Source organism: Labrus bergylta, chromosome 3 (genome assembly GCF_963930695.1).
Source record: "Labrus bergylta chromosome 3, fLabBer1.1, whole genome shotgun sequence".
Taxonomy (NCBI): Eukaryota; Metazoa; Chordata; class Actinopteri; order Labriformes; family Labridae; genus Labrus; species Labrus bergylta.
This window is the reverse complement of record NC_089197.1, coordinates 312,501-327,500: the sequence shown is the minus strand read 5'-3', so window position 1 is coordinate 327,500 and position 15,000 is coordinate 312,501. Positions and strand designations below refer to the sequence as shown.

Below are 15,000 nucleotides of genomic sequence, written 5' to 3'. Positions count from 1 at the left end.
ATGTCTTTCGTTGTGATCGGCCCAGAAAAGGTGGTGGAGTTGCTATTTATGTCAAAATTAAGTTCCATGCTACCATCCTAACATCTGTGACCATCAGCAAGCAATTTGAACTTCTTGCCCTGAAACTTGAATTCTGTCAGGGCCAGTCTATCTCAGTTTTGGGTTGTTATAGACCTCCTTCAGCCTGTTTGGAAGCCTTGTCGTCCTTATCTAGCTATGTTGCTGGACTAAATTCCAGTGAGCTACTTTCGGTTAGGGATCTAAATTGTGATTGGCTGTCCACAGCCTCGGACCACCTCGGACCTGTTTATGACTCTCTAAACTTGTCTCAACTGATTGATAGTCCAACTCATCCAAATATTAAACAACCCACAAGATCAACCCTACTGGACTTAATTTTGACAAATGCCCCTCATAAGTATACTGATATAGGGTTTTTTTGCAAATGATTTAAGTGATCATTGTGCCATTGCAACAGTTTGAAATGCCAAACTTCCCAAAACCAAGCCTCGGCTTCTTCTTAAAAGAGATTTTAAACACTTTTACGAACAAGCTTTTATACATGATCTGGTTTGTTTTGATTGGACCAGGGTTTCTCTCTTTGACAATGTAGAGCTAGCCTGGAAGTATTTTTATGACGGATTTCTGTTTTTAATAGACAAACATGCCCCTTTGCGCAAATTCAGGGTTAAAGGGCGAATCAACCCCTGGTTTTCAACAGAGATTGGAAATCTACTTAAAGATAGGGATGTTGCCTGGGCCAGGGCAAGGAAATCCAAAACCCCTGTGGATTGGCTCCTCTTTCGCCAGCTTCGTAATAAATGTACAACCCTAATTAAGAGGGCCAAATCAGAGTATTTCATCTCTGAAACCACAAAAAACCTTAATGACCCAAAGAAATTTTGGAAAGTCATAAAATCTTCTTCTGGCCATGTGCCAGTGATGTGCCACCCCACTTAGTCAAAGAGTCTTGCATCCTGACTGACAAATCAGCCATGCTAAATTGTTTTAATGAACATTTTATTTCAGCTGGCTTTTTATTTGACTCCTTGCACCCTGACTTGGTAAAACCTGACAAAAATCAGGATAATGCGTCACTGGCATCTGAGGTTGATAGTCAACTTACTGTTCATCCTTTTCAATTTATGCCAGTGTCTGCCACTGAGGTGCAGAGAGTATTACAGAAACTGGACTCCAGGAAATCAGCAGGTCCTGATAAACTTGAGCCGTTCTTTGGCTGTTGATTTTATTGCTGAGCCTCTTTCATATATTTTTAACTTGAGTCTGATCAGCAATGAAATCCCAAAGGTCTGTAAATCAGCATTTCTTCTTCCCCTGTTAAAAGGGGGTGAACCCTCACAAGTAAACAATTACAGACCAATTTCTAAACTTTGCATTTTGGCTAAAGTATTTGAAAAAATCAGTATTGAACAACTGAAGGATTTTTTGGATGCCAATAATGTATTATCTAAGTATCAGTCAGGTTTTAGAAAAAAACATAGCACTGTTACAGCTGCTCTTAAGGTTTTAAATGAAATTATTGAAAGAATTGATTGTAAGCATTATTGATCAAAATCCTCCATCAAGTTGGTTGATCAAAGCAAGCAGCCTCCTGGTATGGCAACTATCTGTCAAACAGAACGCAATGTGTGAAAATGACAGGATCCACCTCTTCCTTTTTAGAAATCTCAAAAGGGGTGCCCCAAGGTTCGATACTGGGACCTATTTTATTTTCCATTTATATCAATAACATGTGTGAAAATTTGTCAAATGCCATGTATCACTTTTATGCTGATGACACTATCATCTATTGTTGCTCAGCATCTGTTGCTCAAGCTTTTGAGTTTTTGCAGTCAGCTTTCAATGTTGTCCAGTCTCGTTTGAGGGAACTAAGGTTGGTCATAAACACTGATAAAACAAAGCTCATGTTGTTTTCTCATTTAAGTGGAGAAACAACAAATGTCCCTTTGATTTTAACTTCTCAAGGAAATGTAATTGAACTTGTCAAAAGCTACAAGTACCTGGGATTTATTCTTGAGTGTGATCTGTCTTTTAAATCACATATTGCCAATTTGGCCTCTAACTTAAGGTAAAGTTGGGATTTTATTACAGAAATAAATCCTGCTTTTCCCTCAGAGCAAGGAAACTTCTTGTTTCATCAACCTTTCTTCCTTTGTTGGATTATGGAGGTGTACTGTATATGTGCGCCTCGGCCAAATGTTTAGTCATTTTACACCGTGTATCAGTGTGCGTTGAGATTTGTTCCTGGTTGTAGACGCTTCACTCATCACTGTGACCTGTACACTAACTCAGATTGGCCATCTTTGAAGGTGCGCAGGCATATACACTGGCTGAAGCTTATTTATAAAGCTCTTCATGGTTTGGTGCCTTCTTATTTATGTTCATGCCTTCAAAGAACCAGAAGCCACTATGCCTTGTGTTCCTGTGATGTCTTTAAACTGCCTGTGCCTCGTGTCCGCACGGACCTCGGGAAAAGAGCGTTTAGTTTTGCTGCTCCCTCCACAGGGAACTTTCTCCAAAATGAATTGAAAATGGCGGATCTCATTTCGCTTGAAGCCTTTGGCTCAATCTTAAAAGATAACATACGCAGAATAGACACAGAGCTCCGCCCACTCTGCAGCTCTGAGCCTCCTCCAACAGTCTCCACATGACCTTTACATTTCTCTTCCACAAAACCAAAACATGTATCACATGTGTCTTTCATTGGTTCTTTGTTCAGCAGGACTTCATCACTGACCTGAACCTGTTAATTCATGCAGTTCCTGGAGTGTCCACTAGAGGCTGGCTGCAGAAGCACAGGAAGTCACATACACACCCATTCTAAAAAGCCTGTTTTTACAGCAGAGATGAACATGTTTACAGCCTGGTTCAAAAAACCAAATAGGTGTGATTAGCTCATGTCTCGATGGACACACACTGTACGGGGGGTGAATGTTTTGATGACTCATCAGTTTTGATTTGATGAAGGATAAGAGTTATTCACAATAAGGCGTGTAGCTGACCTGATTGACAGGTGGGCGCGGTGTAACGGTTTGTCAGGAGGTTTAAAACCCGCCTCAGCTCCAGCTCTCAGCCTGTCGTTAGGTTGTTGCTAAAGGTAAATGTGATGAGCAGCAGCAGAGGAAAGGACCAATGGAGAGGCTGGAGAGGCTTTTTTAACAAAGCGTTTGAGATCGGGACCTTACAGAGGAGTCTGGCAGTAAGAACCGCTCTGAACCTCTTGGTGGAAGCAGGGACCCCCCACCTCATCCACCCAAAACGGGGCTTTGAACCCCATGACTATTAAAACAAGAACTTGTTAGTCTGTCTCTGTTTTTAAAACATGGACGCCTCTCTCCACTCGCTGGAAACACTGATTATCAGTCCAGATACTGGAGGTCACATCGTTCTACTTATGGAGCTTTACTGCAACACATACACACACACACCATACACACACACACACACACACACACACACACACACAGCGCTGAGCTGCTGCATCAGTGGTTCTGTGCTGCTGGTCCAATGAGAGGTCGTTTCCTGTCTGATTATTTATGACCCTTGCAGGACGATTCAGTCACAGATCGATGGCGCTGTTCAACCTGCGAGCTGCACACGAAGTAAATCTGTCAGCCTCCTCTTCTGATTGGCTGTTCTTTAAACGCTCTGATATTATAAATATGATGATTAAAGCTGAAAGAGATCCTTTCTGTTCTCAGTCCTGCACAAACCATCTCTGTGTAAAAATAAATGACTCAACACTGCCCCCTGCTGAGTCATGAGGTGACCTGCAGTCTGATAGAAATAAATGACTCAACACTGCCCCCTGCTGAGTCATGAGGTGACCTGCAGTCTGATAGAAATAAATGACTCAACACTGCCCCCTGCTGAGTCATGAGGTGACCTGCAGTCTGATAGAAAGAAATGACTTCTAATCAACAGAACATGAATACATGTGGAGAATCAGAGAATAAGAAATCAAAGTCAACTGGATTTAACCCTTTCAAAGTGTTTGTTTCTTCAGTTTCCTGCACTGACTTGTTTCTCTTTGTCTTTCAGGTATTTTATTTTCCACGTTGGTGTTCGGCCCGGCCTGTGGCTTCATCTTAGGTTCTGTCTGTACCAAAGTCTACGTGGACGCAGTCTTCATCGACACCAGTGAGTGGGCCTGTCTTTAAAACCTCCTGGTTCTTTAAGTAACACTTCCTGTGATGTCCTCTGGTTCTTTAAGTAACACTTCCTGTGATGTCCTCTGGTTCATTAAGTAGCACTTCCTGTGATGTCCTCTGGTTCTTTAAGTAACACTTCCTGTGATGTCCTCTGGTTCTTTAAGTAGCACTTCCTGTGATGTCCTCTGGTTCTTTAAGTAGCACTTCCTGTGATGTCCTCTGGTTCTTTAAGTAACACTTCCTGTGATGTCCTCTGGTTCTTTAAGTAGCACTTCCTGTGATGTCCTCTGGTTCTTTAAGTAGCACTTCCTGTGTTGTCCTCTGGTTCTTTAAGTAGCACTTCCTGTCCTCTGGTTCTTTAAGTCACACTTCCTGTGATGTCCCGTGGTTCTTTAAGTAACACTTCCTGTGATGTCCTCTGGTTCTTTAAGTAGCACTTCCTGTGATGTCCTCTGGTTCTTTAAGTAACACTTCCTGTGATGTCCTCTGGTTCTTTAAGTAGCACTTCCTGTGATGTCCTCTGGTTCTTTAAGTAACACTTCCTGTGATGTCCTCTGGTTCTTTAAGTAGCACTTCCTGTGATGTCCTCTGGTTCTTTAAGTAACACTTCCTGTGATGTCCTCTGGTTCTTTAAGTTGCACTTCCTGTGATGTCCTCTGGTTCTTTAAGTAGCACTTCCTGTGATGTCCTCTGGTTCTTTAAGTAGCACTTCCTGTGATGTCCTCTGGTTCTTTAAGTAACACTTCCTGTGTTGTCCTCTGGTTCTTTAAGTAGCACTTCCTGTGATGTCCTCTGGTTCTTTACGTAGCACTTCCTGTGATGTCCTCTGATTCTTTAAGTAGCACTTCCTGTCCTCTGGTTCTTTAAGTAGCACTTCCTGTGATGTCCTCTGGTTCTTTAAGTAGCACTTCCTGTCCTCTGGTTCTTTAAGTAACACTTCCTGTGATGTCCTCTGGTTCTTTAAGTAGCACTTCCTGTCCTCTGGTTCTTTAAGTAACACTTCCTGCGATGTCCTCTGGTTCTTTAAGTAGCACTTCCTGTGATGTCCTCTGGTTCTTTAAGTAACACTTCCTGTGATGTCCTCTGGTTCTTTAAGTAGCACTTCCTGTGAAGTCCTCTGGTTCTTTGAGTAGCACTTCCTGTGATGTCCTCTGGTTCTTTAAGTAGCACTTCCTGTCCTCTGGTTCTTTAAGTAGCACTTCCTGTGATGTCCTCTGGTTCTTTAAGTAGCACTTCCTGTCCTCTGGTTCTTTAAGTAACACTTCCTGTGATGTCCTCTGGTTCTTTAAGTAGCACTTCCTGTCCTCTGGTTCTTTAAGTAACACTTCCTGCGATGTCCTCTGGTTCTTTAAGTAGCACTTACTGTGATGTCCTCTGGTTCTTTAAGTAACACTTCCTGTGATGTCCTCTGGTTCTTTAAGTAGCACTTCCTGTGAAGTCTTCTGGTTCTTTGAGTGGCACTTCCTGTGATGTCCTCTGGTTCTTTAAGTAGCACTTCCTGTCCTCTGGTTCTTTAAGTAGCACTTCCTGTGATGTCCTCTGGTTCTTTAAGTAGCACTGTGATGTCCTCTGGTTCTTTAAGTAGCACTTCCTGTCCTCTGGTTCTTTAAGTAGCACTTCCTGTCCTCTGGTTCTATAAGTAGCACTTCCTGTGATGTCCTCTGCTTCCTTAAGTAGCACTTCCTGTCCTCTGGTTCTTTAAGTAGCACTTCCTGTGATGTCCTCTGCTTCTTTAAGTAGCACTTCCTGTGATGTCCTCTGGTTCTTTAAGTAGCACTTCCTGTGATGTCCTCTGGTTCTTTAAGTAACACTTCCTGTGATGTCCTCAGCTTCTTTAAATAGCACACTTCCTGTGATGTCCTCTGGTTCATTAAGTAACACTTCCTGTGATGTCCTCTGGTTCTTTAAGTAACACTTCCTGTCCTCTGTTTCATTAAGTAACACTTCCTGTCCTCTGGTTCTTTAAGTAGCACTTCCTGTCCTCTGGTTCTTTAAGTAGCACTTCCTGTCCCCTGCTTCTTTAAGTAACACTTCCTGTGATGTCCTCTGGTTCTTTAAGTAGCACTTCCTGTCCTCTGCTTCTTTAAGTAGCACTTCCTGTAATGTCTTCTGGTTCTTTAAGTAGCACTTCCTGTCCTCTGCTTCTTTAAGTAGCACTTTCTGTGATGTCCTCTGGTTCTTTAAGTAGCACTTCCTGTCCTCTGGTTCTTTAAGTAGCACTTCCTGTGATGTCCCCTGGTTCTTTAAGTAGCACTTCCTGTGATGTCCTCTGGTTCTTTAAGTAGCACTTCCTGTCCTCTGGTTCTTTGAGTAGCACTTCCTGTCCTCTGGTTCTTTAAGTAGCACTTCCTGTCCTCTGGTTATTTAAGTAGCACTTCCTGTGATGTGCTCTGGTTCTTTAAGTAGCACTTCCTGTCCTCTGGTTCTTTAAGTAGTACTTCCTGTGATGTCCTCTGGTTCTTTAAGTAGCACTTCCTGTGATGTCCTCTGGTTCTTTAAGTAGCACTTCCTGTGATGTCCTCTGGTTCTTTAAATAGCACTTCCTGTGATGTCCCCTGGTTCTTTAAGTAGCACTTCCTGTGATGTCCTCTGGTTCTTTAAGTAGCACTTCCTGTGATGTCCTCTGGTTCTTTAAATAGCACTTCCTGTGTTGTCCTCTGGTTCATTAAGTAACACTTCCTGTCCTCTGGTTCTTTAAGTAGCACTTCCTGTCCTCTCGTTAGTTAAGTAACACTTCCTGTGATGTCCTCTGGTTCTTTAAGTAGCACTTCCTGTCCTCTGGTTCTTTAAGTAACACTTCCTGTGATGTCCTCTGGTTCTTTAAGTAGCACTTCCTGTCCTCTGGTTCTTTAAGTAACACTTCCTGCGATGTCCTCTGGTTCTTTAAGTAGCACTTCCTGTGATGTCCTCTGGTTCTTTAAGTAACACTTCCTGTGATGTCCTCTGGTTCTTTAAGTAGCACTTCCTGTGAAGTCCTCTGGTTCTTTGAGTAGCACTTCCTGTGATGTCCTCTGGTTCTTTAAGTAGCACTTCCTGTCCTCTGGTTCTTTAAGTAGCACTTCCTGTGATGTCCTCTGGTTCTTTAAGTAGCACTTCCTGTCCTCTGGTTCTTTAAGTAACACTTCCTGTGATGTCCTCTGGTTCTTTAAGTAGCACTTCCTGTCCTCTGGTTCTTTAAGTAACACTTCCTGCGATGTCCTCTGGTTCTTTAAGTAGCACTTCCTGTGATGTCCTCTGGTTCTTTAAGTAACACTTCCTGTGATGTCCTCTGGTTCTTTAAGTAGCACTTCCTGTGAAGTCTTTTGGTTCTTTGAGTAGCACTTCCTGTGATGTCCTCTGGTTCTTTAAGTAGCACTTCCTGTCCTCTGGTTCTTTAAGTAGCACTTCCTGTGATGTCCTCTGGTTCTTTAAGTAGCACTGTGATGTCCTCTGGTTCTTTAAGTAGCACTTCCTGTCCTCTGGTTCTTTAAGTAGCACTTCCTGTCCTCTGGTTCTATAAGTAGCACTTCCTGTGATGTCCTCTGCTTCCTTAAGTAGCACTTCCTGTCCTCTGGTTCTTTAAGTAGCACTTCCTGTGATGTCCTCTGCTTCTTTAAGTAGCACTTCCTGTGATGTCCTCTGGTTCTTTAAGTAGCACTTCCTGTGATGTCCTCTGGTTCTTTAAGTAACACTTCCTGTGATGTCCTCAGCTTCTTTAAATAGCACACTTCCTGTGATGTCCTCTGGTTCATTAAGTAACACTTCCTGTGATGTCCTCTGGTTCTTTAAGTAACACTTCCTGTCCTCTGGTTCATTAAGTAACACTTCCTGTCCTCTGGTTCTTTAAGTAGCACTTCCTGTCCTCTGGTTCTTTAAGTAGCACTTCCTGTCCCCTGCTTCTTTAAGTAACACTTCCTGTGATGTCCTCTGGTTCTTTAAGTAGCACTTCCTGTCCTCTGCTTCTTTAAGTAGCACTTCCTGTAATGTCTTCTGGTTCTTTAAGTAGCACTTCCTGTCCTCTGCTTCTTTAAGTAGCACTTTCTGTGATGTCCTCTGGTTCTTTAAGTAGCACTTCCTGTCCTCTGGTTCTTTAAGTAGCACTTCCTGTGATGTCCCCTGGTTCTTTAAGTAGCACTTCCTGTGATGTCCTCTGGTTCTTTAAGTAGCACTTCCTGTCCTCTGGTTCTTTGAGTAGCACTTCCTGTCCTCTGGTTCTTTAAGTAGCACTTCCTGTCCTCTGGTTATTTAAGTAGCACTTCCTGTGATGTGCTCTGGTTCTTTAAGTAGCACTTCCTGTCCTCTGGTTCTTTAAGTAGTACTTCCTGTGATGTCCTCTGGTTCTTTAAGTAGCACTTCCTGTGATGTCCTCTGGTTCTTTAAGTAGCACTTCCTGTGATGTCCCCTGGTTCTTTAAGTAGCACTTCCTGTGATGTCCTCTGGTTCTTTAAGTAGCACTTCCTGTGATGTCCTCTGGTTCTTTAAATAGCACTTCCTGTGTTGTCCTCTGGTTCATTAAGTAACACTTCCTGTCCTCTGGTTCTTTAAGTAGCACTTCCTGTCCTCTCGTTAGTTAAGTAACACTTCCTGTGATGTCCTCTGGTTCTTTAAGTAGCACTTCCTGTCCTCTGGTTCTTTAAGTAACACTTCCTGTGTTGTCCTCTGGTTCTTTAAGTAGCACTTCCTGTGATGTCCTCTGGTTCTTTAAGTAGCACTTCCTGTGATGTCCTCTGGTTCTTTAAGTAGCACTTCCTGTCCTCTGGTTCTTTAAGTAGCACTTCCTGTGATGTCCTCTGGTTCTTTAAGTTGCACTTCCTGTGATGTCCTCTGGTTCTTTAAGTAGCACTTCCTGTCCTCTGGTTCTTTAAGTAACACTTCCTGTGATGTCCTCTGGTTCTTTAAGTAGCGCTTCCTGTGATGTCCTCTGGTTCTTTAAGAAGCACTTCCTGTGATGTCCTCTGGTTCTTCAAGTAGCACTTCCTGTCCTCTGGTTCTTTAAGTAACACTTCCTGTGATGTCCTCTGGTTCTTTAAGTAACACTTCCTGTGATGTCCTCTGGTTCTTTAAGTAACACTTCCTGTCCTCTGGTTCTTTAAGTAACACTTCCTGTGATGTCCTCTGGTTCTTTAAGTAGCACTTCCTGTGATGTCCTCTGGTTCTTTAAGTAACACTTCCTGTGATGTCCTCTGGTTCTTTAAGTAGCACTTCCTGTCCTCTGGTTCTTTAAGTAGCACTTCCTGTGATGTCCTCTGGTTCTTTAAGTTGCACTTCCTGTGATGTCCTCTGGTTCTTTAAGTAGCACTTCCTGTCCTCTGGTTCTTGAAGTAACACTTCCTGTGATGTCCTCTCATTAGTTAAGTAACACTTCCTGTGATGTCCTCTGGTTCTTTAAGTAGCACTTCCTGTCCTCTGGTTCTTTAAGTCACACTTCCTGTGATGTCCTCTGGTTCTTTAAGTAGCGCTTCCTGTGATGTCCTCTGGTTCTTTAAGTAGCACTTCCTGTCCTCTGGTTCTTTAAGTAGCACTTCCTGTGATGTCCTCTGGTTTTTTAAGTAGCACTTCCTGTCCTCTGGTTCTTTAAGTAGCACTTCCTGTCCTCTCATTAGTTAAGTAACACTTCCTGTGATGTCCTCTGGTTCTTTAAGTAGCACTTCCTGTCCTCTGGTTCTTTAAGTAACACTTCCTGTGATGTCCTCTGGTTCTTTAAGTAGCACTTCCTGTCCTCTGGTTCTTTAAGTAACACTTCCTGTGATGTCCTCTGGTTCTTTAAGTAGCGCTTCCTGTGATGTCCTCTGGTTCTTTAAGTAGCACTTCCTGTCCTCTGGTTCTTTAAGTAGCACTTCCTGTCCTCTCATTAGTTAAGTAACACTTCCTGTGATGTCCTCTGGTTCTTTAAGTAGCACTTCCTGTCCTCTGGTTCTTTAAGTAACACTTCCTGTGATGTCCTCTGGTTCTTTAAGTAGCGCTTCCTGTGATGTCCTCTGGTTCTTTAAGTAGCACTTCCTGTGATGTCCTCTGGTTCTTTAAGTAGCACTTCCTGTCCTCTGGTTCTTTAAGTAACACTTCCTGTGATGTCCTCTGGTTCTTTAAGTAGCACTTCCTGTCCTCTGGTTCTTTAAGTAGCACTTCCTGTCCTCTCATTAGTTAAGTAACACTTCCTGTGATGTCCTCTGGTTCTTTAAGTAGCACTTCCTGTCCTCTGGTTCTTTAAGTAACACTTCCTGTGATGTCCTCTGGTTCTTTAAGTAACACTTCCTGTGATGTCCTCTGGTTCTTTAAGTAGCGCTTCCTGTCCTCTCCAGGTAAGCTGGACATCACCCCCGATGACCCTCGGTGGATCGGGGCGTGGTGGGGCGGGTTCCTCCTATGCGGTGCCTTACTCTTCCTGTCGGCCCTCTTCATGTTCGGGTTCCCTCAGGCGCTCGATGAGCAGGACCTGGACGGGGGAGGGGAGAGCGAGCAGGCCATGCTGCCCCCCCCCCTCTCCATGGAATACCAGGGCGCCAAACCCAACGGCGCCATCCACGGCTTCGACATCAACAGTGGACTGTCAGTGTGTGAGCACCTGAGAGGTACACACACACACACACACACACACACACACACACACACACAGAGACACACACTCACAAACACACACACACACACTGTGAGCACCTGAGAGGTGAGGAGGAATCATCCTCAGAGTGTTCTTCTTCTTTTTCTTCTTCTTCTTCTTCAGTGATCCCGCGGGTGACCAGGCACCTCCTCTCCAACCCCGTGTTCAGCTGCATCACGCTGGCGGCGTGCATGGAGATCGCCGTGGTCGCCGGCTTCGCTGCCTTCCTGGGAAAATACTTGGAGCAGCAGTTTAACCTCACCACCTCCTCAGCCAATCAGCTGCTAGGTAGGCGTGTCCTCATGGCGTCTAACCCTGTGGTGGAGATCACAGGTGTTGACTCCTCCTCGTCGTCTCGTCCTCCTCAGGTATGACCGCCATCCCCTGCGCGTGTCTGGGGATCTTCCTGGGGGGGCTGCTGGTGAAGAAGCTCAACCTATCGGCTCTGGGAGCAGTCCGCATGGCCATGCTGGTCAACCTGGTGTCCACCGCCTGCTACGTCTCCTTCCTCTTCCTGGGCTGTGACACCGGGCCTGTTGCCGGGGTTACCGTCGCCTACGGCAACGAGTAAGCAGGACAGATGATTATCTAACCTTGTATGTAGATCAGACAGAGGGTTTTCTGATCTCCTGGACTATACTACTTCTGGGTTGGTAACTCCTCATGTCACTGGACTCATCTCATGGTAAACCATACAATGGGTTTGGGATATTTAAACTTAAAACCAAAAATGCTAATTTCATGATGCTAAAGATTAGCATTCATTCTCTCGGGATAATAAATATCTTTCTTTTTTAATTTATTTATATTTTTTTTGGGAAAGTGAGGATGACAGACCCCTCGCCCATCAGCTGGTTAAACGTGCTGGTGCTAGCACTGCTAACGTTAGCCACACTGAACAGAACGATTCAGCCTGACCACCAGATCACACCTTCGGTTTGTGATGTCACAGACATGGGATCACACAAATTAACAAACGTGACTTCAGAATAAAAGCACACGCGTCTGGTCTCCATGACAACAGTCTCTTACTCGTTGCTTTTAACTTCATGTTTTACATTCAAGATTGTTTTTTTCCTACGATGTTTGTCTGGAGGGGGAGCGAGGACGATGTGGGGATCCGTGTCAGAGGGGGAATATCTTTTATTTTGAAAAGAGCACCGGTGACGCCTTTCTGAAAGGTTGACAGATTTTTAACTCGAAGCGCTAGGAGCAGCCGCACAGAATAGTTCTGAAGATAAACTCTGCGCTCTTTCTCTCCGGCAGAGACGGGACTCCTCACCATCACTCTACTTTTACAGTTGCAGAAATATCTTTTCTTTTTGATATATTCTCATTGTCTAAAGTTGATTCTACTCTGAAGCCTGAAACCTGCGGGCCCGTTGTAACTGTAGCGTAACCATGACGACAGCTGTCCAACATCAGCTGTTACAAAGATAAACAAACATGAATCAGCTGATGATGCACAAAGAAAAGATGAGCATAATGAAACATATTTAACCCTTACATGACCTTTGACCTCCTGTGCAGGACGTTGAAGTCGTGGCAGCGGCCTGAGTCGGCGTGCATCAACAACTGTAACTGCTACACAGCGTCAGTGAGCCCTGTCTGCGGGTCCAATGGAGTCACCTACCTCTCAGCCTGCTTCGCTGGCTGCACCAAACCAGTGAGTTCAGACAGCCCAAGTATTACTGCTCAGACTGAGACAAAAAGCTGCACACTGGAGATATTTAAACATGTTTATGATGGGAAACCACATTAAGATCCACCCTTCTTGTTTCTGTGTGTGTGTGTGTGTTTCTGTGTGTGTGTGTAGAACCTGACCGGCTGTACGTGTATATCCAGCTCCAGTGAGGATGCCGTGGCTCTTCCAGGAAAGTGTCCAAGTCCGGGCTGTCAGCAGGCCTTCCTCACCTTCCTCTGTGTCATCTGTGTCTGCAGCATGATCGGAGCCATGGCCCAGACGCCCTCCGTCATCATCCTCATCAGGTGAGGCTGTAATACACAAACTGTCCACTAGAGGGAGATGTTGGCATGTAAAGGAGAGGACACACATGGTGTGATAACAGAAACAAGAAACATTTGGGATCAAGATGATTTATATCTATATCTATATCTATATCTATATCTATATCTTTATCTATATCTATATCTATATATAGATAGGAGGTGAAAGACTACCTGGCAGTGATTGCTTGAACACACCCTCCCTGGTGACGGAGCTTTCCGGCCACATTCAAGAAGACATAACTGCACATAAATATAGATATTTGTTTATATATATATATATATATATAAACAAATATCAGAATTATATTCATTTAAGGAGCAGATGATGTGATTTACATCAGGGGTACAAACAAAGAAGAATTAATTATTTTACACAATCATGAATAAGATGCAGAAATCACATCAATGAGAAATTCATCAGACACCAAGAAGACGTCCAATAAAAACATTAGTGATGAGGGGAAGGTCTCAAACAGACAATGTTTGAACTGCACGCCTCAGGGTCAGAAGGTACTCTTAGCTTAGTTTAGCTTAGCTTAGCCTTTGAGTAGAAACTGTGGGAGGGTGTTGGTGTTAATCATCTAAAAGTGATGTTCAGAGGAATGTGAGGGCTGTGTCCAGTTTCAAACAAAACATTCAGGAAACAGTCTTCTGAGCAATAAATGGATCCATCAAAGATGACTAGCAGACCTTTCAGCTGTGTTCAGTGTGGCTGCTTCCTCCTCTACCAACAGCAGCTACAAACTTCACATCTGTCAGACCACCACAATCTACACATCTGTCAGACCACCACAATCTTCACATCTGTCAGACCACCACAATCTTCACATCTGTCAGACCACCACAATCTTCACATCTGTCAGACCACCACAGCTACAATCTACACATCTGTCAGACCACCATAGCAACCACAATCTACACATCTGTCAGACCACCACAGCAACCACAATCTACACATCTGTCAGACCAGCACAGCAACCACAATCTACACATCTGTCAGACCAGCACAGCAACCACAATCTACACATCTGTCAGACCACCACAGCAACCACAATCTACACATCTGTCGGACCACCACAGCAGCCACAATCTACACATCTGTCAGACCACCACAGCAACCACAATCTACACATCTGTCAGACCACCACAGCAACTACAATCTACACATCTGTCAGACCACCACAGCAACCACAATCTACACATCTGTCAGACCCACAACTAAAAAAACACTTTGATCAGCATCATAGTACCAAACGCTCCAACTGCTTCACCGAGCATGCCGCCATCCGAGTCCAGAGAAAGATTTGATCCAGATCATCAGATCCATCCAGGTCCTGTCCTGATACTTCTCTGTACTTCTGAAATGTTTCATGAAACATGGCAACCGCACTCAGAGCTCTCTAATGGCCCCTCATTGGTCCAATTACAATCTTCCATTCAACTCTACCAGCTAATCAGAGGCTGAGTTGAAAGGAGATAGTGTGACGTCTCCAGGCCAATCACTCGACTGTGGTGGTGACTTACGTTTCTTGTAGCCAATGAGATTCTAGACTCGAAAATCTGCTGATCCAATCAACAGCTGGCATCCTGAAAACAGGAAGAGGCAAACAGACGACGCTCTGTGAAGAAGCCCTGCATAAGATTATCAACACATTCTGAAGCGCGTTAGCTTTCTAAAGAGATGCTCTCTTTATCCTCCCCCCTCTGGGTAACACTCACCCCTCTGGGTAACACTCCCCCCTCTGGGTAACACTCACCCCTCTGGGTAACACTCCCCCCCTCTGGGTAACACTCCTCCCCCTCTGGGTAACACTCACCCCTCTGGGTAACACTCCCCCCCTCTGGGTAACACTCCCCCCTCTGGGTAATACTCCCCCCTCTGGGTAATACTCCCCCCTCTGGGTAACACTCCTCCCCCTCTGGGTAACACTCCCCCCTCTGGGTAACACTCCCCCCCTCTGGGTAACACTAATCCCCTCTGGGTAATACTCCCCCCTCTGGGTAACACTCCCCCCCTCTGGGTAATACTCCTCCCCCTCTGGGTAACACTCCGCCCCCTCTGGGTAACACTCCTCCCCCTCTGGGTAACACTCCCCCCCTGGGTAATACTCCCCCCCTCTGGGTAATACTCCTCCCCCTCTGGGTAACACTCCCCCCCTCTGGGTAACACTCCTCCCCCTCTGGGTAACACTCCCCCCCTCTGGGTAATACTCCGCCCCCTCTGGGTAACACTCCTCCCCCTCT

The 15,000-nt window shown here is 44.7% G+C and overlaps 1 protein-coding gene across 2 annotated transcripts in view; it reads left to right on the top strand.

Moving 5' to 3' along the window:
* Positions 1–15,000, top strand: part of LOC110003725 (solute carrier organic anion transporter family member 3A1) — a 66,732-nt gene that overhangs the window by 43,010 nt on the left and 8,722 nt on the right. For both annotated transcript variants that reach the window (XM_065952404.1, XM_065952405.1), the window contains exons 3-8: positions 4,063–4,161; positions 10,451–10,720; positions 10,870–11,034; positions 11,115–11,313; positions 12,277–12,412; positions 12,563–12,735. In XM_065952404.1, coding sequence (XP_065808476.1) covers positions 4,063–4,161; positions 10,451–10,720; positions 10,870–11,034; positions 11,115–11,313; positions 12,277–12,412; positions 12,563–12,735 — 1,042 coding nt within the window. The remainder of the gene's footprint in view (positions 1–4,062; positions 4,162–10,450; positions 10,721–10,869; positions 11,035–11,114; positions 11,314–12,276; positions 12,413–12,562; positions 12,736–15,000) is intronic.